Source organism: Pleurodeles waltl, chromosome 3_1 (genome assembly GCF_031143425.1).
Source record: "Pleurodeles waltl isolate 20211129_DDA chromosome 3_1, aPleWal1.hap1.20221129, whole genome shotgun sequence".
NCBI lineage: Eukaryota > Metazoa > Chordata > Amphibia > Caudata > Salamandridae > Pleurodeles > Pleurodeles waltl.
The window spans coordinates 1437258938-1437284705 of NC_090440.1; the positions used below are offsets into that span (position 1 = coordinate 1437258938).

General features: G+C 43.7%; 1 protein-coding gene across 1 annotated transcript; it reads right to left on the minus strand.

Moving 5' to 3' along the window:
* Positions 1–19441: 19441 nt before the first annotated feature.
* Positions 19442–22828, minus strand: LOC138285266 (uncharacterized). Its single transcript, XM_069224977.1, has one exon. The coding sequence runs from the start codon at positions 22811–22813 to the stop codon at positions 22172–22174; it is 642 nt and encodes a 213-aa protein (XP_069081078.1). The 5' UTR covers positions 22814–22828; the 3' UTR covers positions 19442–22171.
* Between the last annotated feature and the right edge of the window lie 2940 nt (positions 22829–25768).

The window sequence follows — 25768 nt, forward strand, 5'->3', positions numbered from 1 at the left end:
TAACGCCTGCCTTGACCCAGGCGTTAAAAAATGGTGCAAAGCAAGCTTTGCACCATTTTTTGACCCCTCCTCCCCGTGCGTGATTTTAGCTCGGAGGGATAAATATGACACTAAGGCCATAGAGTCATTTTTTGCATGGGAACACCTACTTTGCATCTCATTGACGCAAAAAAATTACGCAAATTCGGCATAAAACAAGTATAAATATGCCCCAAGGTTCCACTGCGACAGAGATCCACTCTAGTCTGGTCTCGGCTGCAAGTTTCACGTGAGAAAGCTGGTCCATGGAGGGTGATTGCTTCGGCCAGAGTTTGAAAAGGAACACAAATATTTGTTCTATCGTCAGTTTATTGGATTCAGAAACTACGCGAGTAATAGCAAGCGAGAGAAAGAGACTAGTAAGGTTGCCGTGTTGCACTCTCCTCCATTCTTTCTCCCACCCACGTCTTCCTAACTATCCCTTTGCTTACTTGCCTCTCAAACGCCCATGCTTTTCTCTTACTCTTTTTGGTGACCAAAGACAGCCGGTGCCATTTTCCACTTCCCCTGATCAGGCAGGCTCACCGTCTCGTGCCTTGGGACCGCTTCGCCACTGAATTCCAGCATCCTCTATAGATGTTCACAAGTCACCTTATTATCATTTCACAAGGTTTCTAACTTTACATTTATCAGGACAAGTTTGGTCTCCCATTTCGATCAGGGATCGCAGTTACACGCTGTGCCATGATTGTCACACCCAGTAATTACAAGAAGTGGTAAAGGTTGCAGCCTTCGTTAAATGTCAGCAGATGAGATATAATAGGCAGAAAGGGGCAAAGTTGACCGGCATATGCAGATTTCACTCATTTCAAATCATTTCAGTGCACTAAGCACCAAACCCCACATGCTAATTATTCTCCAAAAACTCTGACAATGCGATAAATATTGCATTCCGAACACCTGCAGGGCTTGCTCATAATCAGACCCATAACCAGAAAACACCGTCTTTCCTTTTCACGGAGGCCGTTGGTCTATTCCCTATACTCACTCCCAGTCGGTACATAAGTGCAGTGGCGGCTGGTGTTCAAGGGCTAAGGGGCTGCGCCCCTAGCCTTTTCTGGCCTCTCTAGTGAAGCATAAATTTAATTACATGATTTAAGTAAAACATTTTCTGCACAACATTTTCGGAGTGAAAGTTGTGCACTTTGAAAAGCCCCACTGCGCCTGCGTCAGTATGTGGCTGAAAGCTGCACAGTAGGGCTGACAGGGCTTGCCCACGCAAAACCCTTACGTTTTCTCAGAACACAGCGACGTCCCTGGCTTATCTCCTCCTCCACCAGAAGCCCTGATTGTAAACAGCCTGGAGCGTTTGTTTTTCAGCCCGGGTTTCTGAAAACTTCATGCCACTCCGATATTATTCTCCACCCTTTCCTATTTACTCAAATGGTGGGGTGTGATCAGAAGGGTCTACGTACCAGAGGTCACATTTTATTAAAAGAATGTGGCATTGCACAAAGAAAATCCCCAGTCATTGGCAGAGAAATTGAATAAAAACAATAAATAACTCCATCCAGGGCTCTCTGGGAGACAGGAGTGTGACCTGAGAACCTCAAGTCATAAATATGCCAGATAACCCTGCACACAACTAAGTTGGAGCTCTATCTTTTTTACAGACAATAAGAAAAGAATCTGTTCTCTCAGCTCTCCTCTCTTTTCACTGCCTCTGTAGGTGATTTCGTCTCTCAAAGGCAGTAATGGTTCCAGTAATTTATCATGGCTAGTTATTGTTTTATTTCTTCTGCAGGCTAATGACGTGATATGTCATATTAAACATGTAATCTGCAGCTCAAATAAATGTGTACCTTTTATCACTGAAACTGCTGGATACTAGATGGGTGAGGCAATGTGTGTTTGTTTGAATGTGTTTGCAGGGCTTGACAGAGTGGCTGAGAAAATGTGGGTGTCTGTGTATAAGAGTTGTGTGAATGGCAGTGGATGACAATGTGGATGAGTAAATGGGTAGGTGACCAAAGGCAGTGGGTGAGTAAGTGAATGGAAATACGTGGGTAGTGAGGCTCTCTCACAAGGTGCAATTCCGTCTTGTATTTGTGCCCCACCACTGCTTTCAGTCACCAGCCACCACTGCATAAGTGACAAGATAGATGTTTCTGATGGCCTGTAATGGAGTAGACCAGGACCACTCGGTTTTATTTCACCAAAATCCCAGTAGTGTTTCTCAGCATGGTATGTATGTGTGTTCCCCAGGGGCATATTAAAATGCTTCGCTTAGCCAAAGTTTAGTGCCCACCCTGTCATACATTTACAGGGGCGGTGCTTAATTTGGGCTTGTTGTTTCCAGTGCTGAGCACCGGCACTTATTTTTGAGGGCCGGGGCTTATTCTTCTGCCTCAAGCCATTGCAGCGAGCAAAAGACATATATGGGAAAAACGGATAAAGGGAAAAACAAAAAAACGTCAAAAAGGGAGAAAAAAGAAAGCTGCAAGAGTGAGCAGAAGGTGCAGGGAGTGGCTTTATATGGCTGGAAGAGACCCGAGATGGCTTCAGGATTAAGCTGCCTCAGTATTCCATGTTCACACATTTAATGCAGAGGCCGCATGTTTAAGAGAAGGGCTTTGGGCACCGGCACCTTTTTATTTTCAAATTAAGCACTGTACAGGGGTGTCTTTCCACAATATAAAGACCACTGGCAACGGTGACTTATGCTCAAGATAACTGCATAAAAAGTAATCATTTATATATTATAGAACTATGGGCCAGATTTTCAAGGCCCTATCGCCACCGGCACATCACTTTTTGTGGCTTAACGCCACCTTGTAAATACGGCCCCTTCACACGCAGCTCTTTGCGTGGAAGGGGCGTGCAATGGGTATTGCTGTGGGCATGCCAAAGCAACACCCAATGCATTTTGACCCTGCCTCAGATTTACAAGTTTTCATAAACCTGAGGTAGCGCCAAAATCTAACGCCACCCTAGGGGTGGCTTTAGCAAGGCGCAATGAGGAAGAATACTTTTATTCCTCCTCGTTTTTTTGCTTTTTCCATGTGTGCTGCATTCTGCAGCACACATAGAAAATGCCAGACATGATTGTTTATGTGTGGGAAGGTGCCCCTTCCTGCACCTAAACAATCATTTCAAAATTACGCTTTGGCACTTCTGTGTGTGCTGCATTGTGCAGCACACACAGTAGTACCAAATCACCATTAGTGATTGTTTATGTGCAGGAAGGGACACCTTCCCACACATAAACAATCAAACCCCTCAACGCAGACATCCTTGCACAATGGTACAAGGATGCCTGCATTGGCGCTAGGCAGCTCAATTTAGCTCCAGCACAGGGGACAACACAGGGGTGCGCTGTATTCAATTAAATAAGGCGCATTCCTGCATTGTGACGGAGCGTGGCGATGCTAATTTTGGGGTAGCGTCGCACTCTGTCATTTTTCGCTAAATATGGGCAAATGGGTGTTGCTGTGGATGTGCCACAGCAACACCATTGCATTTTGACACTGCCTCAGATTTACGAGGTTTTGTAAGCCTGAGGCAGTGCTAAAATCTAACGCTACCCCAAGGGTGGCATTAGCATGGCTCAAGGAGAAGAAATGCTTTAATTTCTCCTCGTTTTTTGCTCTTTCTATGTGTGCTGCATTCTGCAGCACACATTGAAATAGAAAATCGCCTTTTAGTATTGTTTTTGTGCAAGAAGGTGTCCCTTCCTGCATAAAAACAATCTCCCCTGCAACGCAGCCACCCTTGCACCATGGTGCAAGGGTGGCTGCGTTGACGCGCAGCAATAAATTTAGCGAAGGGGGATACACAGGGGTGCACCATATTTTAGTAAATACAGTGATCCACGTGATTTGAAAATGACGGTGTGCGGCGCTGCCAAATTTGGCACAGCGCCACACACCTTCATTTTCTTGTAAATCTGGCTCTATATGTCATAAGAAAAGATTGCATGTCATAGCACACCATACTATGATATGAAGAAGCACAACATACATGTCATGACATACACCTAATTGCAACATAGTAGCACAACAGAAAACCGAGGCATAGGACAGCATAAGGTACTATAGCACAGCATCGCATGATATAGCATAGCAAATGTTCACTGCTTTCAGGGGATAAGAGGGCTATGGTCAACGTTAGACAAAGTCTACACTGCCATCTTACTTGACAGGACAACAATCTAAAGGCACTGCAGCTTCACAGTACTGCTTTCTAATCTCATGCAACAGTGAAAGCAACACCCACAATGACTGTTTCCGATTAGTTCTTTGAGGGCTGTCTGATTATTTATTTCTCATGAAGCACAAATGTTTAGAATCCAGTACACCACCTCAGGCAGCAGGCCTTTATGCAGGGTGTTCCTGAGGCCCTTGTGCACAGCTGGTAATCCAAATTCAGTAGTATAACGTTTGTTCTTTGCTGTGTTATCAGCATTCGTCCTCACGTTGGACAAAAGGTTTAAGGAGTCGATAAGTTGAGCACCATCAATAGGACATCTGAGTTGCCCATGTACCCACGTCATGGCCACAGGTGGCTGAGCCCCTTCGCTGCTTACAATTAATGGTTCAGCATCCAGTGGCATCAAATACGTCTCCTGTGAGGTAAGGCTCCCTGTTATTTGCTATGTCCCACAGTCATGTGTGCATGAATTCATGACAGGGGTGGACTAGGAAACCTCATCCTGATGGAATGTCCCTCTTCACTCCTGTACCTTGCTAACGGCCTCAAATAAATTCACACCAATTGATCCCCCCTCGTTTTTAATAAAAGCTCACACCGAAAACACTCTTAGGTTGCACGTTCAGTGACAGGTCTGCCAGCAACATGTTGATAATATGTTCAGAGCTGCCAAGCTACCCATGTCTTGTGCAACACCTTCAGCCTGTCCTGGTAGGTTCGTCAACAGCACATTGCATTTTGTGACTTGTAGTTTTTCCTGTAACTTGGGAAATGTGGGCTACATTAGTATCGGCCTAGACTGACTTCACATATGTTGTGAGTTTGTGTTAACATTGTAACAAGCTGACCCCATCCTCACAGTCTGCATCCACCCAATCTTTGTCTCCTTAGTAGCACATCTTTTTCTTCCAAATATTCTTGTGTTTCTCAACGTAGATTTCATAGATCAGGTGAGTGAGGATACAATGGTGGGTTGGACCTTCCTTCCAAGATTGGGGTCTTCTGCTGGTCTACAGTTCTGAGCAATAATTCTCTTGGCCAATATCATTCCCATCCCAAGAAAGATCCATTGGTAGCTGCTGTACCCTAAGTTGTTTAGCATTGTCAGAAGTACCGGTCAGGGAGCAAGCTCCATCTGTTGGCCTTGCACCATAAACAACGTATCACTTGTGTCACTTTGTCCCAAAGTCTCTGAATCACTCTGCAACTCCATACCTTGTGAGAGAACTCACACTCAGTCACTATGCATCTGGGGAATGTGGGAGAAGAGTATTTTCTCGTCTGCCATAATCTAACCCTAGTAAAGTAAATGTGATCCAGGTAGTTAAACTGAATCAGTCTGTAGCGTGTTGACATGGCAACCTCGTGTACTGCCTTCAATGCAGGCTGCCAATGCTCCTCTTCTATCTCTACCAAGTCTCTCTCATAGGCTTGCCTAAGCATATAAAATGTATCTGGGATGTTCATTATTAAATAATTATAGACTCTGGGAGAATTTCTTTTAAGGTAGTTTTGATATTTTGAGCTTTGGTTTCAAGGAGCTAAACTTGGTGACTCCTATATGTTTGACAGGTATGGAGACATTGCATACCTCCACTATAGGTAACAGGAGAATTGGATCTGTAGCCACCCTAAAATCCATAACATTTCCTGTGACTTTGGGTAACCACATTTTCCATCATTATTTCCATTCTGTCCCAGCTCTAAAACACCTCCTGACCGACCACTGAGGGAGCCACCTACCAATCAACAAGCAGGCTTGCCCAGGTGTTTGCGCCTTCAAGCTAATTTGGGAGTGTGATTCTCTCTATCTACAAAGTTATTCTAAAGGGCAGGATAATAGCTGTCGCCAGGCAGAAGGAAGTGAAGAAATGAAGAGCCTCCTAGGATCCCATTGCCAACAGACCACTTCACTATGCTGAGTCCCTGATAAGACCAAATATCCAGCCATTGATCATGATTTTGCAGCCTGGTTGCATGATGTAAAGTTTGCCACACCCAGACCCCCTTGAAAGTAGACTTACAACATTCAATGGGTCAGACTCTCGGTTTCCCATTCCTCTAGAGGGAGGTGTAGATCAGTAATACTGCATGTTTGAAGAATATACGTTAGGGATATTATTTGTGAACATTTTGGAGAATATCTACAATCCTGGTTAGTGCTACCATCTTAACAAGTGCTACTTGTTCCATCAGTGACCACGGCTTAGGGTCCCGTTGGAGGAAGTCCCTCTTAGGTTTATGCAGCATGGATGTATCATTGTTCTCCTGTATCACTATATGCATCATTATTGATGAAAGCCTTCTATTTCAACCTTCAATGTTGACAGGCCAACCCTTTCCTCAAAAATATTCATTCAAGTGCTAGGGAACACGACTGTCTTGGATTACTTCCACCCAAGACTTAAGTAAGTACTGAAATGTTTAGGCATCTGTACAGCCCTCAAGCCTGATCTAGTAGGGTGGCTGAGATACAGTAACAAGTCGTCAGCAGATAGGGGCTTTTGCTCTTTGACAAGCATCAGGTAATCAATTGTCCCTGTGCAACTGGAAGGCCAAGGTCAAGAAGGCTAGCTCAAAGAACTGAGGCAACAAGGCACAGCCTTCTCAAGTGCCTCATTCGATTGCAAAGGGTTTGGATAACACACCATTATGCAGATCCCTGCTGTATGGTCTCTCTACAGCAAGCATCTGTAAGCCAACAAGTGGGAACGTACATTCTTCCATCTTAAAATGAGGAGCAAGTATTCCCAATCTTTATTATCAAAGGCTTTAGCAAAGTCTATAGACAAGACCATCAGGGAACTTTGGATACGTTTTGCCAAAGTTAAATCGTTAAATGTTTTTTTTTAGATTAAGTCAAATTGAACTTCTGCAGCACAAACCTGTGTTGGTCGGGGTGAATAAGCACAGGGATCATCGTTAGCAACTAAGGGGTCTGATTCAAAAAGGGCCTCCACAGTCGCGGTGCAGGGCCCGCAGTTTGTTGCGGCGGACTTGTAGTTATGGCGGGACCTTCATACTGAAGTTTCTCATTGCAGAGGTCTTGCCATAAGAGCAGGACCCCCTCTCCCCTGAAAACTGCAGGCCTCCGCTGCAATTGCAGAGGCCTTTTGTGAGTTGGGCCCTAAGACACTAAAACCTTGGTCAAGATTTTCACCTAAACAATTATGAGTGAATTTGGTCTGTAAAAGCCACAGTACTTTGCTGGCCACCCTGGCTCCTGGACTGAGTCGATAACTGCTTCCCCCGACTTCTTTCACCTCCTGGCTTCTCTCATCCCCAGGGCCATGGTCTTTCTACAGCAAGAATAAGTAGGACCTACCTAAGAAGTGTGGACTTACTTTCTTCCATCTTAAAATGGGGAGCAAGTATTTCTAATCTTTATTATGAAAGGCTTTCGCAAAGTCTAGAAACAAGACTATCAAGGTACTGTGGATACATTTGCCCAGTGCCGAATCATTAAACAATTGTTTTCTACTGAACCAGTTGAACTTCTGCAGCATAAATCTGTTTTGATCAGGGTGGATGAGCATATGGATCATCGTTAGCAACTAGGGGCCTGATTTAGAGTTTGGCAGAGGGGGTTACTCCGCCACAAACGTGACGGATATCCCGTCCGCCATATTACAATCTCAAAATAACCTATGGAGATCGTAACATGATGGACAGGATGTCTGTCACGTTTGTGACGGAGTAACCTGTCCGCCAAACTCTAAATCAGGCCCTCTGTCACTAGAACCCTGGCCAGGATTTTCACCTAAAATGTTTTGAATGGAATTGGTCTGTAGGAGCTACAGTACGTAGCTGGCCACCCTGGCTTCTGGACTGAGCTACTGATAATTGCTTCCCCCAACTCCTTTCACCTCCAGGCATCTCTCGCCGTCAGGGCTATTGTGTCAACAATCCTATAAAGTACTTGAAGAATTCCTCTGGAAATTCCTTCGCCTCCGGAGTTTTCCCTTGTTACATGTGAGGCATTATTAACACAAGTTGTTCGATTTATAAGGCTTGTTCTAAGTGTTCCTCTCCACAGGCAAGCCTGAGAAATGGATGGTTGTTGAAGAATGTATGTAATTCCACTGGGGAGATACCTCTCTAGGGCCATACTGTATCATAAGATGGCAGAATGCTTCAGCCACTACCCCTATTTGCCCCACTAACGCCCCTTCAGTTTTCCTTGCCCCCACCCCTTATGTTTACCCACCTTTTCCTGTTGGCTAAGTCAATGAAATAACTATCCTTTCTAACTTCCTTGCTCATAAAGCATGCTCTGGCCAGCCATCCAAATTCCTCTTATTTCCCCAATAATTTGTGTTGGTACTGGAGTTTAGCATTGCCTACTTGGAACAGTAGATCCTCCAAAGGATCCTCACAGAATTTGCCTATCAGGATCAATATGGTTGATTCCATTTTTGTGACTGCTTTCTTTATTTGTTTGATTTTTGTAATGTGTTCCAAGCTTGTATCCTGCACCGTAGGCTTAAGTGTCCGCAGAGGGTGGTTGGGGAGTCCACAGATCCCACGTTTATTCAAAAATATTGCTCTAATTTGTCTCTGATGGCTTTTCATATGTGAGCCTCCAGGTCTTTAACCTGCACAACTCTGTCATCTCTTCAGTCTGCCTCAATGGTCACTTATAGTAGTACACAACATCTGCCCTTTCAATAGGTCTGTGTTTCTGTCACCCTATCTGCCTCAATGCTTATTTGTAAAAGTAATCTATGCAATAGTGGGACGTATGAGCCTCAGAGAAGTAGGTAAGGGTTCCAGGTTGTGTCACTTCCATGTGTTACAAAAATGATGGGTACGTGCAAATGTGGGTAAATATGTTTCTCGTTCTCTTTTCGGATGCTCTCTCCCTCTCTATCCATCTCCCCAGTGAAGTCCCCCCCCAAGTATTGTGAGCCCTGGTGGTGCCTCCAGCCAAGCTTCTTCTGATCCCTGGAGGAAGGTTATTACTAGTGAATGAGGGGCACAAAAATTCAGGAATATCATGGTCTCACCATATAGGGTCCATAATTCCATCATGCAGCGGCCAATTTGTTTCCCAGACACAATGAACCTTACATGGTTAGTGTCAGATAAAAAGTATTGCTACCCCTTTAGAGTATCTTTAAAAGCCTATACGAAACACTGTCTTGAATCTAAATCTACTTAGAAATGTAGTTTTTCCAAGCAGATGTTTCCTGCAGCATCATACCTTCTGTAACATATTGTTTCACTTCTTTCAATACTGCCCTCTTCTTGACCTTATGAAGGATGCCACTAACATTCCATGTGAGCCACCTAAACTTGGGTCTAACTGAGCACTTCCACCATCTCCTTTTCGTGGCTGTCAAGAGTCTGGGTATGTCAGGTCTCTTTATCCTAACAAGCAAAACCTTTAAAAACTCCGAACACTGGTAAGTGAATAAGGTTTTCTTCCAGCTTCAGTTTGATGCCCAACAGCACCCACAGCTCAGCAGCAACTGCTGACATCTAGAATCTAATATGACATTCCAGATTAGAGATGCAGGCTGCATGCTATTTTTGTATGCACCATTAGGATGTAACGAAAACCAAACTGTGTCCAATAACGTCCTCTCCATAAACTACACTGCCCTTTTAAATAGTTTAGTGGCCCCTGGAGCCCTTATAGGCTTGTGTGGGGGGTGGCTTGGGCCCCCCTTCATTGAAAAAATACATGGGGGCCCACAGGATGGGGTCCGTGGAGCGCAATATAGGCTGGGCAGAGGGGCTGCGAGCCCCCTCCCCTGAAAACATATTTTGGGCCTCAGGGGATGGGGTACCTGGGACTGAAAATGGTCTGGAGAGGGGGGGGCATGTACCCACTTCCCCCTAAAATATGTTGGACCCCAGGGGATGGGGTACAAGGGGCCAAAAACAGCCAGAGGAGGGGGCCACATGTGCCTGTTAGACCTGACAGCCTTAGGGTGGTCATCCCCCAACTTTGTGCCTGCCTCCCTTCACTTTTCTGATATTGTTTTTGCTGGGTTTAGGACTCTGCACCCTTTACCACTGCTAACCAGTGCTAAAGTACATAAGTTCTCTTTTTTAAACATGGTAACATTGGTTCATTCCCAATTGGCATATTTGATTTACTTTTAAGTCCCTAGTAAAGTGCACTACATGTGCCCAGGGCCTGTAAATTAAATGCTACTAGGGGGCCTGCAGCACTGATTGTGCCACCCACATAAGTAGTGCCTTAACCATGTCTCAGGCCTGCCATTGCAAGGCCTGTGTGTGGAGTTTCACTGCCACTTCGACTTGGCATTTAAAAGTACTTGCCAAGCCTTAAAATCCGCTAATGTAGGCCCTAGGTAACCCATAGGGCAGGGTACTATGTAAGTAAAAGGCAGGACATGTGCATATGTGTTTTATATGTCCTGATAGTGAAAAAGTTTTAAAGTAATTTTCCACTACTGTGAGGCCTGCTCCTTTCATAGACTAGCTTTAGGACTGCCCTCATATACCCTTTGAATGGTAGATTCTGATCTGAAAGCGGTAAACAGGCCATATTTAGAATGGCCAGAATGGTAATAGAAAATCCTGCTTATTGATGAAGTTGGATTTAATATTAATATTTTAGAAATGGAATTTTTAGAAAGTGAGCATTTCTCTGCACTTAAAACCATCTGTGCCTTACAGCCTGTCACCAATCAACATCTCGGCTGTGCTGGCTAACAGCTCTCTTGTGCATTTCACTCAAACAACCACAGACGCAGGACACTCAGTCACATCTGCAGTCATCTGCATATTAAATGGGTCTTCCTGGGCTGGAAGGGTGGAGGGCCTGACACTTACATTTTAAAGGCCAGTGGCCTGCCCTTACACAATGGACTGATAAACCCCCCACTGGGACCCTGGCAGACAGGACTGGGATGAAAGGGGAACTTGTGCACTTCAAAACCACTCTTTGAAGTCTCCCCCACTTCAAAGGCATTGTTGGGTATATAAACTGGGTCTCTGGCCCCACCAAACCAGACACTTCTGGACCCACACCTGCACCATGTCAGAGGAGCTGCCTGGCTGCCCAAAGGACTCATCTGGACTGCTGTCCTGCTGGTATCTGGCTTTGCTGAGAAGGACTCTGCCTATCCCAAAAATGTTTTCCATGGTCTTGGATTGAGCTTGCCTCCCGTTTTATGAAGTCTCAGGGCCAACAAAGACTTCACCTCTCCAAGAAATTCCTTGTGCATTGAAAATCGATGCAACGCCTGCAGAAATCAACAGGAAATCACTGCACAGTCGACTGGAACGACGCAGCCCTGACTTACTAACTGGAAATTCGATGCAGCGCCTGCCTTGCAATGAAAAATTAGACGCATCACCTACCGGATCGAAGCAGCGTCCACGCCTTCTTCCAACGCGTCAAGGATTTTCAACACATCATCCATGGGCGTCAAAATGTCCCTGCATCACAGTGAGGATCCAAGACTGCGCACAGAAAAATTATGCAAACTCCTTGCAGCATGGAAAGAAATGACGCATCGTCTGTGCTGCATCGGAAAATTCTATGCAACACCCAATTATCTACGCATCTTCTCATCTGCGGTCTCTGTGCGTTGTTATTTATGACCAATACCAAGTACTGTGTGTAACAAAGAGACAACTGTTTATTTCCAAGGATTGAGACTCTTTTAAACATTTCAAAAAGTGATATTTCAACTTGTGTTTATTGGATCTTTGTTGTTTTGACCTTATTTTGTTCAGGTAAATCTTATCTATTTTTCTAAACCTGTGTGGTGTATTTTTGTGGTGTCTTCACTGTATTACGGTATGATTTATTGCACAAATACTTTGCACATTGTCTTCTAAGTTAAACCTGACTGCTCAGTGCCAAGCTACCAGAGGGTGGGCACAGGATAACCTGGATTGTGTTGTGACCTACCCTGACTAGGATTGTGGTCCCTACTTGGGCGAGGGTGTATAACTCTGCCAACTAGAGACCCCATTTCTAACAGTGCCCTACTCTCCAAAATAATAAATAGCGTTGCATCTCCCCCCCCCCCCAAGCCCTGGTCTACCCTTGGGGGTTTAAAAAAGAAATGCAGGAGAGATCATGCTTCTTTTTTTTATTTTGTATCAGATTCATGGATCTTCTGCAAAGTTGCAGCAACATAAAAAAAAAAAATACATGTTTCGCCCAGACCCACCATCAGACCTAGGGGCTCAGAGTATGCCTTTCCTGCCCCCTTATGTTTTTTTGTTTGCCTTTTCATAGGACTCAGGACTAAGTCCAGAGTCCTAAGATGGCTGCCACCATTTCCTGGTTGAGGTGGAGGTAGCCAATCAGACCTCATTGTGCGATCGGTTGGCTCCTCAAATCCTCTGCAGCATTTTTTTACTTTTATTTCTCCAAAACTACTAAACACATTTAGACTAAAAAACAAAAGAAAAACACTCTTTCTGAACCAAGATCTAGCTTTCTGTCAAATTTAGTGTAAATCCGTACAGTGGTTTGGGCTGTAGCGGTGTCTAAAGTTTCTATGGAAAAATTAATGAGGACAAATTATTTGTATTCACCCTTTTTTACCGACCCCTGCTTGATGCATCATCTGGAAACTTTCCATGCGTAAACTAGTCAGAAAGTAGCACTCCTTTTGAAAGTTTTGTGGAGATTCGACAAATGCAGCCAAATTTATTAGCAACACAAAAAATGCATTTCCTATGGCAACACAATACTAACTATAACTACCCTGTGGGGACCTAGTGTCAGTCGCCACTGGGTAGTTGTAGTTAGGTCAGCATTTCCATAGGAAATGCATTTTTTATGTTGCTAATTACTTTAGCACCATTTGAAAAATCTTCTGAAAACTTTCCAAAAAAGAGCTCTTTTTGCCTACTTTGTGCATGGAAAGTTTTATGGTGATCAGTCAAGCAGGGGCCCAAATGAAGTGGGGACCCAAAATGCACAAAATGCAAAATTCCCCTGCACGTTCTATAGAATTCTTTAAGAATTGCGACCACCAAAACTGTTGAACAAAATTACACCAAATTTGGCAAAAAGCTAGTCCTTTGTCCGCAGATTGTGCTTTTCATGATTTGGTGTACATTGGTTCAGTAGTTTTGAAAAATTAAGGTACATCTGGACAGTTGGGCCTGCAAGAGTCTTTCTCTCTCGAGTCTCATTGGAGAGCCAATTTAAAAATACAGCATTTTGATTGGGACAGGGACATTGTTTTCCCTTGGGCCATCTCGCTGACTTCTGCAGGAGTGCACGCTCTGATTGTCTGCCAGTAACATGGGAAAAATAATGCTGGAAGGCATTACAGGACTCTGGGGCTTAGTCCTCTGTGCTTAACTTTAAAAAAACATAATAATATAAGGGAGCAGCATAGGTATACCCTGCCCCATAGGGGAGACTCAATGGGACCCCCAGGGGTCAAAATAAAAAAAGAGGTAAATTTTGCCACAATCTCACATGATTCCAGCTGAATCACAGCAAAAAAAATGTTATATTTTTTATATATATAGGGAAGGGAAGGGATTGTAAGTAGGGCTCCTCTCCCCAGCTGAATTAGGGCCTCACGGACCCTTCACCCAGGGCAGCATTTTATGTTAAAAGGGAGGGGGCAAGCAGTCCCCCCCAAAAGCGGTTTTCGGCCCTGGGGGCTCCTTCCATGGGGTCCAATTTAATTATTTATGGGAGGGGCACATGGCCCACCTCCTTTAACTGTATTCAGTCCCGGGGACCCTATCCCCTTGCAATCTTTAAGAGTAGGATTGGCACAGTGCCATCGTCTCTGAGCTATAAAATAACAAATGCTTTTGCTCATTCCAGGTTGGGTTGGATGTTTTTTGTAACAATTCAATACTGTAATACTGTGCCTTGAGTGGTGAAAGGGTTTTGTCATTTTTCAGCTCAGCGATGATGGCACTGTGCCAATCCGATACTTAATTATTTTGCTATACAAATGGCAAAAGACTTTGGGGGTTATTACAACTTTGGAGGAGGTGTTGATCCGTCCCAAAAGTGACGGATATACCACCAGCCGTATTACGAGTTCCATAGGATATAATGGACTCGTAATACGGCTGGTGGTATATCCGTCACTTTACCGTCACTTTTGGGACAGATTAACACCTCCTCCAAAGTTGTAATAACCCCCTTTGTGCCTAATTATGAGGTTGACTGTCCCACTGCCGGGCTGCCAAATTCTCAGCGAGGACGCCACTACCATGCCGTCCTCCCACAAGGATATGTCAATGTTCCCACCGGGCTGACAGGCAGGAACTTTGCAATACACGTTCCTGTCAGGTTGACCGGCGGGACCGGTGCTATGATATTGGCTTCAAAAGCAAACAAACAAAAATGATGGACGGAATGCGGAACCAATCAAGCATTCTCCCCCATTTACAGATCTGGGCAAGCAAAAAAAACGATAAATTAAACCCAGATCTGTGACTGATGGTGAATGTTTGATTTGCTCTGCATTCCGTCCATCATCTGTTGTTTTTGCATGATATTGGCTTCAGCTCCTTTAAAGGAGCCGAGGCCGATATAATAGCACACAGCACCCTCGGAATGTGCAAAGCAGATAGTGCACATTCCGACGATGATGGGCAGGTGCGCCCCTGCACTGCCCATGCCATGTGCATGGGCAGTGCAGGGGCCCCATTGTGGTCCGTGGCACTGGCTTTCTGCCAGCCTTCTCATGGCAGAGACCCCGCCATGAGAAGGCTTGTGGAAAGCTGAGTTGTAATCAGCCAGACAGCAATGAACTCAGTGCCGTCCTGGCTGAGAACAGAATGCAGTCACCCGTCAAGAACCAGGTTCCCTGTTGAGATGGCAGTCCCCTGGCGGGTCTGCTCGCCAGGGTTGTAATGTGGCAGTCAGGCCACCTGGAGTGCGGCTGTCTGACCGTCACCGTGAGTGTGGCAGTACTCCTACTGCCACACTCATAATGAGGATCTATGTGCCTTTGGATCTCGGAATGGATAGCGCAGTTCTAATCCTATGCTTAAAAACTTTGCTAAAAAAAAACAGACATTTTCGATGAGCAAATGAGTTTTGCTGATGTTCTAGGGTGCTACTTTCTCAAGCTGCTCTCCACCCAAACCTGAGAACTGCGCAGTGTTCTCTCTTCCTTTTTTGCATAATTTATGAATCACTCTAACCCTGAACAGGTTTTGTTTTGATGTTTATGTATATCTATCTATATATGTGTGTGTTTAGGTGTGTAGTTATAATATATATTTGTAGATTTTAGTAAAATCAAAAGGTCTTTGTTAATGTCAGACCTAAAAATTACATATAAACTCCTTAGTGGTAGAACGTCTTTACTGCAGTGCTCCAAGATTTCAGTACAGGTGGAGTACACATGGTCTACATTGCAGAACGGAGATGTTACTGTCTCCACACAGTAATATCTGCACATGCAGTACATATACTGTTAGACCTGGCATCCTTGGTGTGGTCTCCCCAGTCTTTTTAGCCTCTGCTTCCCATGTTCTGACTGTGTGCTGGACTCTGTTTTTGCTGGTTTTGGTTCTCTTGGCACATTACCACTGCTGACCAGTGCTAAAGTGCAAGTGCTCCTGTGTAAAATGTATGTGTAATTGGCCTTTCCATGATTGGCAAATTTGATGTACTAGCAAGTCCCTAGTAAAGTGCATTATGGGTGCCCAGGGCCTGTAAATCAAATGCTACTCATGGGCCTGCAGCACTGGTTGTGCCACCCACATGAGTAGCCCTGTAAACATGACTCAGACCTGCCACTGCAGTGTGAGCAGTTTTAAACTGCCAATTCGACCTGGCAAGTGTACCCACATGCTAGGCCCAAACCTTCCCTTTTTATACCTGTAAGGCACCCCTAAGTAGGCCCTAGGTAGTCCCATGGGCAGGGTGCAGTGTATGTCAAAGGAGGGGCATGTACTGATTTGTTTTTCATGTCCTAACAGTGAAATATTGCCCAATTCGGTCTTCACTGTTGCAAGGCCAATCTCTCTCATGGGGGCTGCTTTAAATATTCTTAAAGTGCAGATTCCCTTTGAGAACAGATAGAAATATGGAGTTTGGTGTCTCTGAACTCACGATTTTAAAATACATCTTTTAGTGATGTTGGATTTTAGATTGTTTGTTTGAAAATGGCACTTTTAGAAAGTAAAGAAACACAAATGATGGACGGAATGCAGAACCAATCAAACATTCACTCCCAGTCACAGATCTGGGTTTAATCCATCAATTCTTTTGCTCACCATGCCACCCCAGTTTGGACCCAGCCATATGCAAATCAGTCTTGACCCTGTTCCCCATGGAAACAGTCCAGTCTGAACTGCCAGGCCAGGTCCTCCCTGGACCGGAAACAAGCATCCTGGGAACGGTTTCTGGGTATCACCCTTCATCAGCCAGGCTAGCTTGAATCCAGTGGCACAGTGAGCCCGGGACCCATGCCTGGGCATACCCGGCGCACTTATGGCAACAAAAGCAAAGAAACACAAATGATGGACAGAATGCGGAACCAATCAAACATTCACCTCAGTCACAGATCTGGGTTTAATCCATCAATTCTTTTGCTCACCATGCCACTCCAGTTTGGACCCAGTCATATGCAAATCAGTCCTGACCCTGTTCCCTATGGGAACAGTCCAGTCCTCCCTGGTCTGGAAACAAGCCTCCTGGGACCAGTTTCTGGGTCCGGGGTGGATTGTTTGCATGGGGAACAGGGACTAGACTGATTTGCATATGGCTGGGTCTGAACTGGAATGGCATGGCAAGCAAAAAAACTGATGGATGAAACCCAGATCTGTGACTGGGGGTGAATGTTTAATTTGTTCTGCATTTCGTCCATCTCCTGTTGTTTTTGCATTTGTCGCACCAAGTGGGAAAGGTATGCCCAGACGTGGGTTCCGTGCTTGCTATGCCACCAGGTTTAAGCTAGCCTGGCTGATGAACGGTGATACCCTGAAACCGGTCCCAGGATGCTTGTTTTTGGTCTAGGGAGAACCTGGCCTGGCAGTTCGGGCTGGACTGTTCCCATGGGGAACAGGGTCAAAACTGATTTGGATATGGCTGGGTCTGAACTGGAATGGCATGGCAAGCAAATAAACTGATGGATTAAACACAGATCATTGACTGGGGGAGAATGTTTGATTTGTTCTGCATTCCGCCATCTCCTGTTGTTTTTGCATTTGTCGCCCCCAGTGGGAAGGGTATGGCCAGACATGGGTCCTGTGCCTGCTATGTCACCAGATTTAAGATAGCCTGGCTGATGAAGGGTGATACCCTGAAACCGGTCCCAGGATGCTTGTTTCTGGTCCAGGGAGGAACTGACCTGGCAGTTCGGGCTGGACTGTTCCCATGGGGAACAGAGTCAAGACTGATTTGCATATGGCTGGGTCTGAACTGGAATGGCAAACAAAAAAACTGATGGATTAAGCCCAGGTCTGTGACTGGGGGAGGATGTTTGATTTGTTCTGCATTCCGTCCATTTCCTGTTGTAGTCATTTTTTTGTTTTAACCATTCTGTGACTCTGCCTATTTGAGGATTCCCTGTCTGGGTCAGACTGACAGTTGTGTTGTTTGTGAATCTTCTCTAGATTGTGGCACAAAGGGAGCTGAGGTGTAGCCTGCATATCCTGATGAGCCATCTGAGCTGGAGTGGAGGGAGGAGTGGTCACTTACACCTGAATGGGCTGTGCCTGCCCTCTCACAATGCAGTCTCCAACCCCCTGGTGTGTGTCTGTGTCTGGGTCCTGGCTTGGGCAAGGCAGGATCTTGTGAACAATAGAGACTTTCCTTTGAAGTTTACCTACTTCAAAGGCAGAAAGGGGTATAAGTAGTGGACCCAAAACTTGAGACTTCAGATCACTTCTGGAACCAAGAGGAACTCCTGCCAGGAGAAGAGCTGAAGAGAAGTGCTGCTCCTGCCTGTGACTGTGCTTTGTTGGGCTATCCTGCAGTTGCTGCTTCTGCCTGTGAAAGGGGACAAAGACTGGACTTTGTTGTGCATTCCTGCTTGAAGAAGAATCTCCAAGGGCTTGAACTCAGCTTGCCTCCTGTTTTGAAGTCTCAGGGCCATCACAAACTTCCTCTGCCAGCACCTGCACTCCCTTCTGAGACTCCTGCCCTGCAAAATGGTGCTCTATCCAGTCCCTGGGCCCTTGAAAGGTGAAGTTGGCAGAACAAGAGCTGAAATCCACGCACAGAATGCTGTGCGAGTAAATTTTGACGCACCACCTGCAACGCGGATAAAACAACGTGCCACCCACTTTGCGGCTAAAATTGTCTGTCCGCCTGCATCGCGGGTGGGAGATCGACGCATAGTGGCTGGAGAAATGATGCAACACCCACTTGCGGCTGCTGATAACATTGCAAACCCCATGCAGCGCGATTTTCTAACACCGTGCAACTGGATTTCTCACACATCATCCCTGGGCGTCAAAGTCATTGTGAACCTGCGTGGATCCGAGGTACCCTCTCCGGAAATCAACACATTGCTCTCTTGCGAGGGAGAAAATCGACACATCGCCTAGCCGACCAAAGAAGAAACAACGCACGGCCTCACTTGCGAGTAAAGAATCAATGTATTGCTGACTTTTCCGACGCATGCTCACCTGTTCGGATTTATTTTTGTAGCAAACCAGGTACCTTGTGTAAAATCAACGTTTCCATTGTTTTCTATGGAGTAAGACTCTTATTCTTTTGAAAATTCATATCCTGAATTGTGTACGTTGGATGTTTGTCGTTTGATTTATATAAATATTTCCTATTTTTCTAAACTGGTGTGGTGTCCATTTTGTAGTGCTTTCATTGTGTTACTGTGTATTTTGGTACAAATACTTTACACACTGCTTCTGAGATAAGCCTGACTGCTTGTGCCAAGTTACCAAGGGGGTAATTACCGCAGGGGTTATCTAAGGGTGTTTCTCAGTTGCCCTGACCAGAGTGAGGGTCCCTGCTTCGACAGAGTGCAAACTGACTGCCAACCAGGGACCCCATTTATAACATATACGCACAGGTTCACTTTGTCAATTTTTGCATTTTCAAAATGCATTTTTTGCCAATCTGCGCTAGATCAACTTGGGAAAAAGGGTTTGTGAATTATCAACAGTTTTATTTATGGTATACTTCTGTTGTTTGCTCATTGTTCCTACCCACTATAATTTTAATAAATTCCTTTGCACTAGCCACCCTCACACTTCATAACTCTCAGAGCAGGACAGCTTTACTAAGAGCACCAACACAATTCATGAACGTATGAGTGTTTTGACAGCTAATCTATGACACCAACTAAAATTGGCGAAATTAATGGAGAAATGCTTTTATTTACTGATTTAATTTATGTGTTGGAGCATCAAACAACACTAAGGGGGTCATTACGAACCCCGGCGCTTCAGCCCACCATATCGGCCCTCACCCACCGCCAGGCTGCCTCCGACAGCTAGCCTGACGGTGGACGGCATCATTATCCGACAGGGCAGCGCTGCTGCACCTCGGATAATGATCCCATTTCCTACAGCCTTTCCCTGGCAGGTTTCCATGCCAGAGAAAGGCTGGTGGAAGGGGTGCTCCGGAGCCCCCCTGGGGGCCCCTACACTGCCCATGCACTTGGTATGGGCAGTGCAGTGCCCCATCACGCAGGTCACTGCCTGATTTACGGGCAGTGATCTGCGCGACGGGTGCAGCTGTACCCACCGCACAGAGGCATTGACGGCGGCTCCATGTTGAGCCGCCAGCAATGTCCCGGCCAGGCATTCTGCTGGGCCGGCAGGCGGAAACAATGTTTCCACCTGCCGGTCCAGCAGAATGTTTATTATACAGCCGGCAGGATCCCAGGGGGGCTGGCGGTCAGTAGAATGACCGCCGGCCTGAACATGGCGGTGAAAACTTCTGTGTTCATAATGAGGTCCTAAATCTTTACACAATCATCAAATCTTAAACATAGAAAGCCCCTCCAACTTGCAATATTGGTTGCTAAAGTAGAACTACAGAGATTGTCAAAATTACGGCAAGGAGTACAAATACTGTATTTAAGTTTATCATACATACATGATGCGAGAAATAACAGGAGATACTATGACATTCTTGTATGCTGATTCCTGGCTAAAAATATAACCTCATTGCATCAAGTTGAAATCTTTGACATACTTATTGTTTAACCTGAAAAGCTGGCATGGATTCTGCTCTCGTGGGCTTTTATAGGGCATGCTTATTTTAAGTCAAATGCACCCTGCCCACTGCCTTAGTTAGGCATGTCTGTGAAACACAGATGTAGATCTGTAGCGTCTCAACGCTCACATGAAATAAAGATCGTACAGAATTCGACACACTCAGACACATACTAATTCAACAGTACATGTGATATGAACATTCCACAGAAGATTGTGCATATACAGCCACATTTTTTGCATAGATAAGATAGTTTTGGCAAAATTTTGATTGGTTCTGGTGCGTTTCTCCTTATCGAAGGCAAACATTAAAATACATGTATGAGATATGTGAGCTATCATACAATGACATTTGGCAAATGTATCTTAATGGGCTCTAGAATATTGGTTGGGCCTATAAAATAGTACTGTTGTGCCATCAATGCATACAAACCTGCCCAGAAACATAGATGATCCAATCTCAGCATTGCAAACAGATTGCTTATACATGTGACATCTTTACTATAAATGTCGCCATATTTAGGAATTTAAATAGATCAATGTTTATCTAGGGACAGATTCATGTTTGAGTGATATTTTACAAGTTCATGTTTTTAGGCCTATATGTACTGTGTTTCTTATTGGAACCTTTTATTGGGTGGGTATTTTGGTCACTTCCACATTACTGTGCACCATGGCCACCTAGTGCAGATAGTTTAGAATTTCAAAGAGTGTGAAGAAAAGGAAGAGGGAATGTATGTAAATCTCTCAAACACATCAATTTGTAGGTGTTCACCACATTGGCAGTGCCAACTATGCTATGACTTTCATGAGAACACTTATTTTCCTGCCGCTCACCCACAGCTACACCCAACTGACATATGTTCTTTTCCATAGAGTCCTATCTGTAGTCATATAAATCTGCTCGTTGTGATTCTGGGGATCTTAATAAGTAAATTGCAGACAGAGGTGCCTGTCAATTTGAATAAACGTACAGAAAGGTTTAAGAGTGAGTCTGTACTGATTTTCCCATATAAAATACGAGCTGCAAAATAAGACATAGTGAACATAAAAATCTATGGCGGCATATATTTGACATCTGAGTCTATGAAATAGTTTATTACAGTCTCTGTGTAGTTATAAAAGTACCCAGGACTCACAGATTAGGACTGAAAGGAAATTGAAGCACTTCATTCCTGCCAAATTCATTATGTTCTATGAAAATACATCATAAATCTCATGAGATTTGCAAACTTTCCATTTTAGTTTAACATAAGTCTTCAAATATTGGTTTTCAAATTAAATTAAACCCATTAATTTGTTTTTTGAAATATTACATTCAACAAAATATTTTGCACACAAAAACAGAATTTCTAAAGAAGCTTAAAAGAACGTGTAATGGCCTGCAAAATTATAAATCTTGTGAAATGATATGGACAGATTTATAATTTAAGACATCCTTGTTGAAATTGTGTTGCATTGATATTTAGGAGAACACACTGTCCAGGGAAGCAAAATCAATGAATGGTAGGCTACCCAAGCCCTTAGCAAGACTATGGTTGTTACAGGAGCTGGATGGCTGAAAGTAACAGAATGAACAACCCTACTCCCTAAAACAATTAATACTGAGTCATATATTTGTGGCAGTTAACATTTAGTCCATAGGGTGGAATTGATTTTTGTCACTAAATTGTGCTGCCCAAAGGGGCATGACATTTACAAACTGATAAATTGTTTTGAAGGGCTCTCACATACACACTTGACTAACAGTTTCCATGTAAATAGATGCCTTATAAATGTGTGACATAACATTCTGCCTCCCTCATCTTTATCCACACTTTGATTGTGAAAGTATGGAGGTCAGATGTCATCAGTAAACAAGGGGTATTTATTTTCCATTGCACTTATGCACAGAGAGGAAAGGACAGATGGCCTTCTTGCAGTGCCAGCACTCCAGCAAAATATGGGTGCCCTTCATTTCTTTCAGACAGACCTTACAAGGTCTTCTTTTGAACTTCCCCCTGCTGGAGGCACGCTTCTTCTTCGCAATCAGGCCTTTCAGTTCAGTCTTCAGCTGCTCATCATCGCAGTGGCTGATCCCAAGAACAGTGATTCGTTTGGGGTCCCAGACACAGTCCTCCTCCCGACCACTTTTAATAGTTGAGATGTTGCTGTTAGGTGGCACCCAAGCAGTATCATATCCATTTTGGTGCCAAGTCTTCTGCATCTGGTGGTTGTTGCAGTCGATCTTCTTTACCTTGCCTACTCTGACCCTAAGCTTGAAGACTACTCGGTCATTGTCACTGGTGTTCAATGGGTAGCACATTGCTTTTTGCTTATTCCGACTGATGTAAATCCCCGCCCCAAGAAGTCCATCAGAGGATGGTCGGAAGCCATTAGTGATGATGGATACTGCATTAGACTTATGTGTCCCGTGATACATCATGTACTGACCACCTCTTTTAGGCTCATCGTGCTTCTTTAGCTTGCGTTCGTAAATATTTTGCCATCCAGAAAATGAAACAGACATTGTGATATCAATGTCTTAATCCTGTAAAAATAAAGTGACAACCAACTTATCATAGATGTAAATACTTCAGATTAATACACACTGATTTTGTAATATACAGATCCCTATTTTAGGTTTATTACTTAAATATAATTTTTAATTTATGTATATCCTTATTAAGTCAAAAAACAAAATATGTGCACATATAAAAATTGTCTAACGAAGAGCACGAGAGCAAATGCAAACACTTTATCCGCCTTCTCTAAACATTAAGATCAGTCATTTACTCTCTCAACTGCTCTGCGATCTCCCCCCCACCACTGCTGTCTTTTATTGTATCCTCTTTCTCTTCTGATCTTCTTGGTCTTTGCTAGTTTTCTCTGACTTTCTCTCTCACTTTCTGTGTCCCACATTTTTTCTCTTGTTCTTCTATTATCTTGCTCTCTCTTTCTGCTTATTTCAGTCTCTCATTACTGCCACATCCCTAGTGCATCCAATTTTCTGTCTCCAACAATCTGCTCTACCCTTTTATCAATCTATTTTTTGCTCTCTTCCTTTCTCCTCCTCCCTCTTTCATCTTCCCCTGTTTCCTCTCACTATTCTGCTTTTTCCCTTTTTATCACTCCTTCCCTACTTCCCTGTCTCACTCAGTGCTTACCGCCCTCAATTTGCAGACACATCTAATCTGATTTCACCCTATTTCTTCCAACACTTCCACCCTTCTCTCTCATCCTGCATCGCCCAGAGGACAAGTGAGCCAAAGGTGCAGTACTCCCACTGTGAATCAACAGAAATTCAGTCTTCAAATGTACACTATGTGTGTTGGTATGGCGTGGGGCCACCAGAGTGAAACTTCAGATTGGTTACTGGTAGGCATACTTCCTTGAAAGGAGCAGAAGAAGAAGTGAAGACACATACGTTTACAAAGTCAAGGGAAATATTTATAAATCATGCTGACTTCAGTTTGATCCAGATATATTCAGCCTAAGATACCAGTCTAAGACAGATTTCAGTGTGCGCATGAAAGCTGGACTTTTTAGTAGCTCCATGAATTGAACCTCACATTGTTAATGGCTGGAATGTAGGGCAAACCCTAGCAGAAGCCATTTTATCTCAAAGGACCATAACATGTTGGGAGCAGTTGAGAGCGACCACCTGGTTTCGAATGATGAGGCCTACTTCTGCTGAATGACTAGACTGCAGCTTTCCAGTTTGGTTGTCAAGGGTATGTCAATATTTATGCGTATTCTGCTACTCAATATTCTTTAAAAATTCTCTTAATTAAGTGCTATCCTAAGTTCCAATAGCAGAAAATTTAGAAAATAAAGGACATGTATGCAGTCTTGCTTTGCATACTCTAGTAGATTGTTTATGTTTGAATATGAGTTTACTGATGTCTCAGTTTTGTACTGATGAGGGGAGTTTCTTGTAATAAACTAGTCATACCAAGATAAAAAATGTTTTTTTTACAGTATAACATTCATGCGTCTCCTGTCTTGATACACATTTCCTACACTCACAGAAATCTTAACATTTTAAATGAGCTCTACCTGGAGATTTGAGGGAAACATCATAAGTAAAAGGTAGTCTGAAGTTGGTGGATCTGTAAGAGCATCCCTTTGTGAATTAGAGATATGGTCACATGCGCTCAGCATGCGCACTCTTTAGCCCTCAATTCCAGATGAAGTGTAAAATCTGCACACACTGTAAATATCGCAGACAATTTTTACCCAACGGCCTGTTGTGATTTCAGCCAACACAGTTTGCACTCCTTTTTGCTTCCAGGTCTGAAAATCATGCACAAACCATAAAATGCTTTCTTAAATCGCAATGTAAGAGTACTGAACATAATTACATATGGATGGCAAAAGAGTGAGCTTCTGACACTGTGGAAATATTGTAATTTAAAATTTTATACTAAAAACCACATGCTTCTACGTCGAAGTATAGTTTAAGAATATAAAAAATTAGACCCCTGTGAAAGGGTTGAGAATTGCTTTTCAAATGTGATAACACAATTGCCCACTGTAATTTTTTGTGGCAAAAGTTCTCTCTCTCCTTCCTGAGACTCACTCTGTTTATCTCATCTCAATCCCCCAGCTGTTCTTTTGTTTTTCCCTGCAGATCAGTTGTTCTGATGGCCGTGGACCCTTAGGGGTCCGCAACACCTATTCAAATAGGTACGTGAGACCGATTAAGGGGATCTTAAACTTTTTATAAAATCCAAATCATATTAGTGATTAATAAAGTATATCTACATAAAAAAACTGAACATTTTAAAACATTCTGTAAATGTGAAGGAACTTGAAATTGGAAGCTAAATATTAATTTGGTATCCTTAACTGAAATCGTGGGAGAAGTCCAAATACTGCGTACCGTAGGAAGGACAATTGCTGAGCTCAATTAAAGCACTAATATGTACCGACAGAAAGCATACATTAGGTGCAAAAAAGACAAAGGAATATACTAGAGCCTATTATATTGCTTTGTCTTTTAGAAATAAATCCAAATTTTGGAACACTCAAACCTTCCCATTAAAATTCTAATTTGATTTTTGTATAACCTTTGCCTGTGTACTGAACATAATATTTCATAGTGTATTTTATTTAATGTATACTTGTTTCAGTAGTTTTGCACATTGTTTTGAGGTTCAAATACTAGAAACTGAATACATAGGGGTCCCCAGCGTCCAGTAGTCATCCCTTGGGGGTCCCACAAGTCAAAAGGGTAAGAACCTCTGCTGTAGGTACTTGTTTCACAGACGTTTCACCCCTTTAAACAACTTTTTTTCTTGTCTAAAACTGGTATGACGTTTGCAGTAATTATTTTATTAGAGACCAAGAAATGAATAAACACAATATCAGTAGATCCCTGTGAACACAAACCAGCGCAGGTTTGGGAGGCGATGTTCTCCCTTGTGCTTTGGATATAGACTTTACATAAGAGTATTACATCAACATGCTTAGTTCAACAGAA

Bases quoted from the DNA above. Each gene is read 5' to 3' on its own strand.
- LOC138285266 (XM_069224977.1), bottom strand. From the start codon at position 22,813: ATGTCTGTTTCATTTTCTGGATGGCAAAATATTTACGAACGCAAGCTA.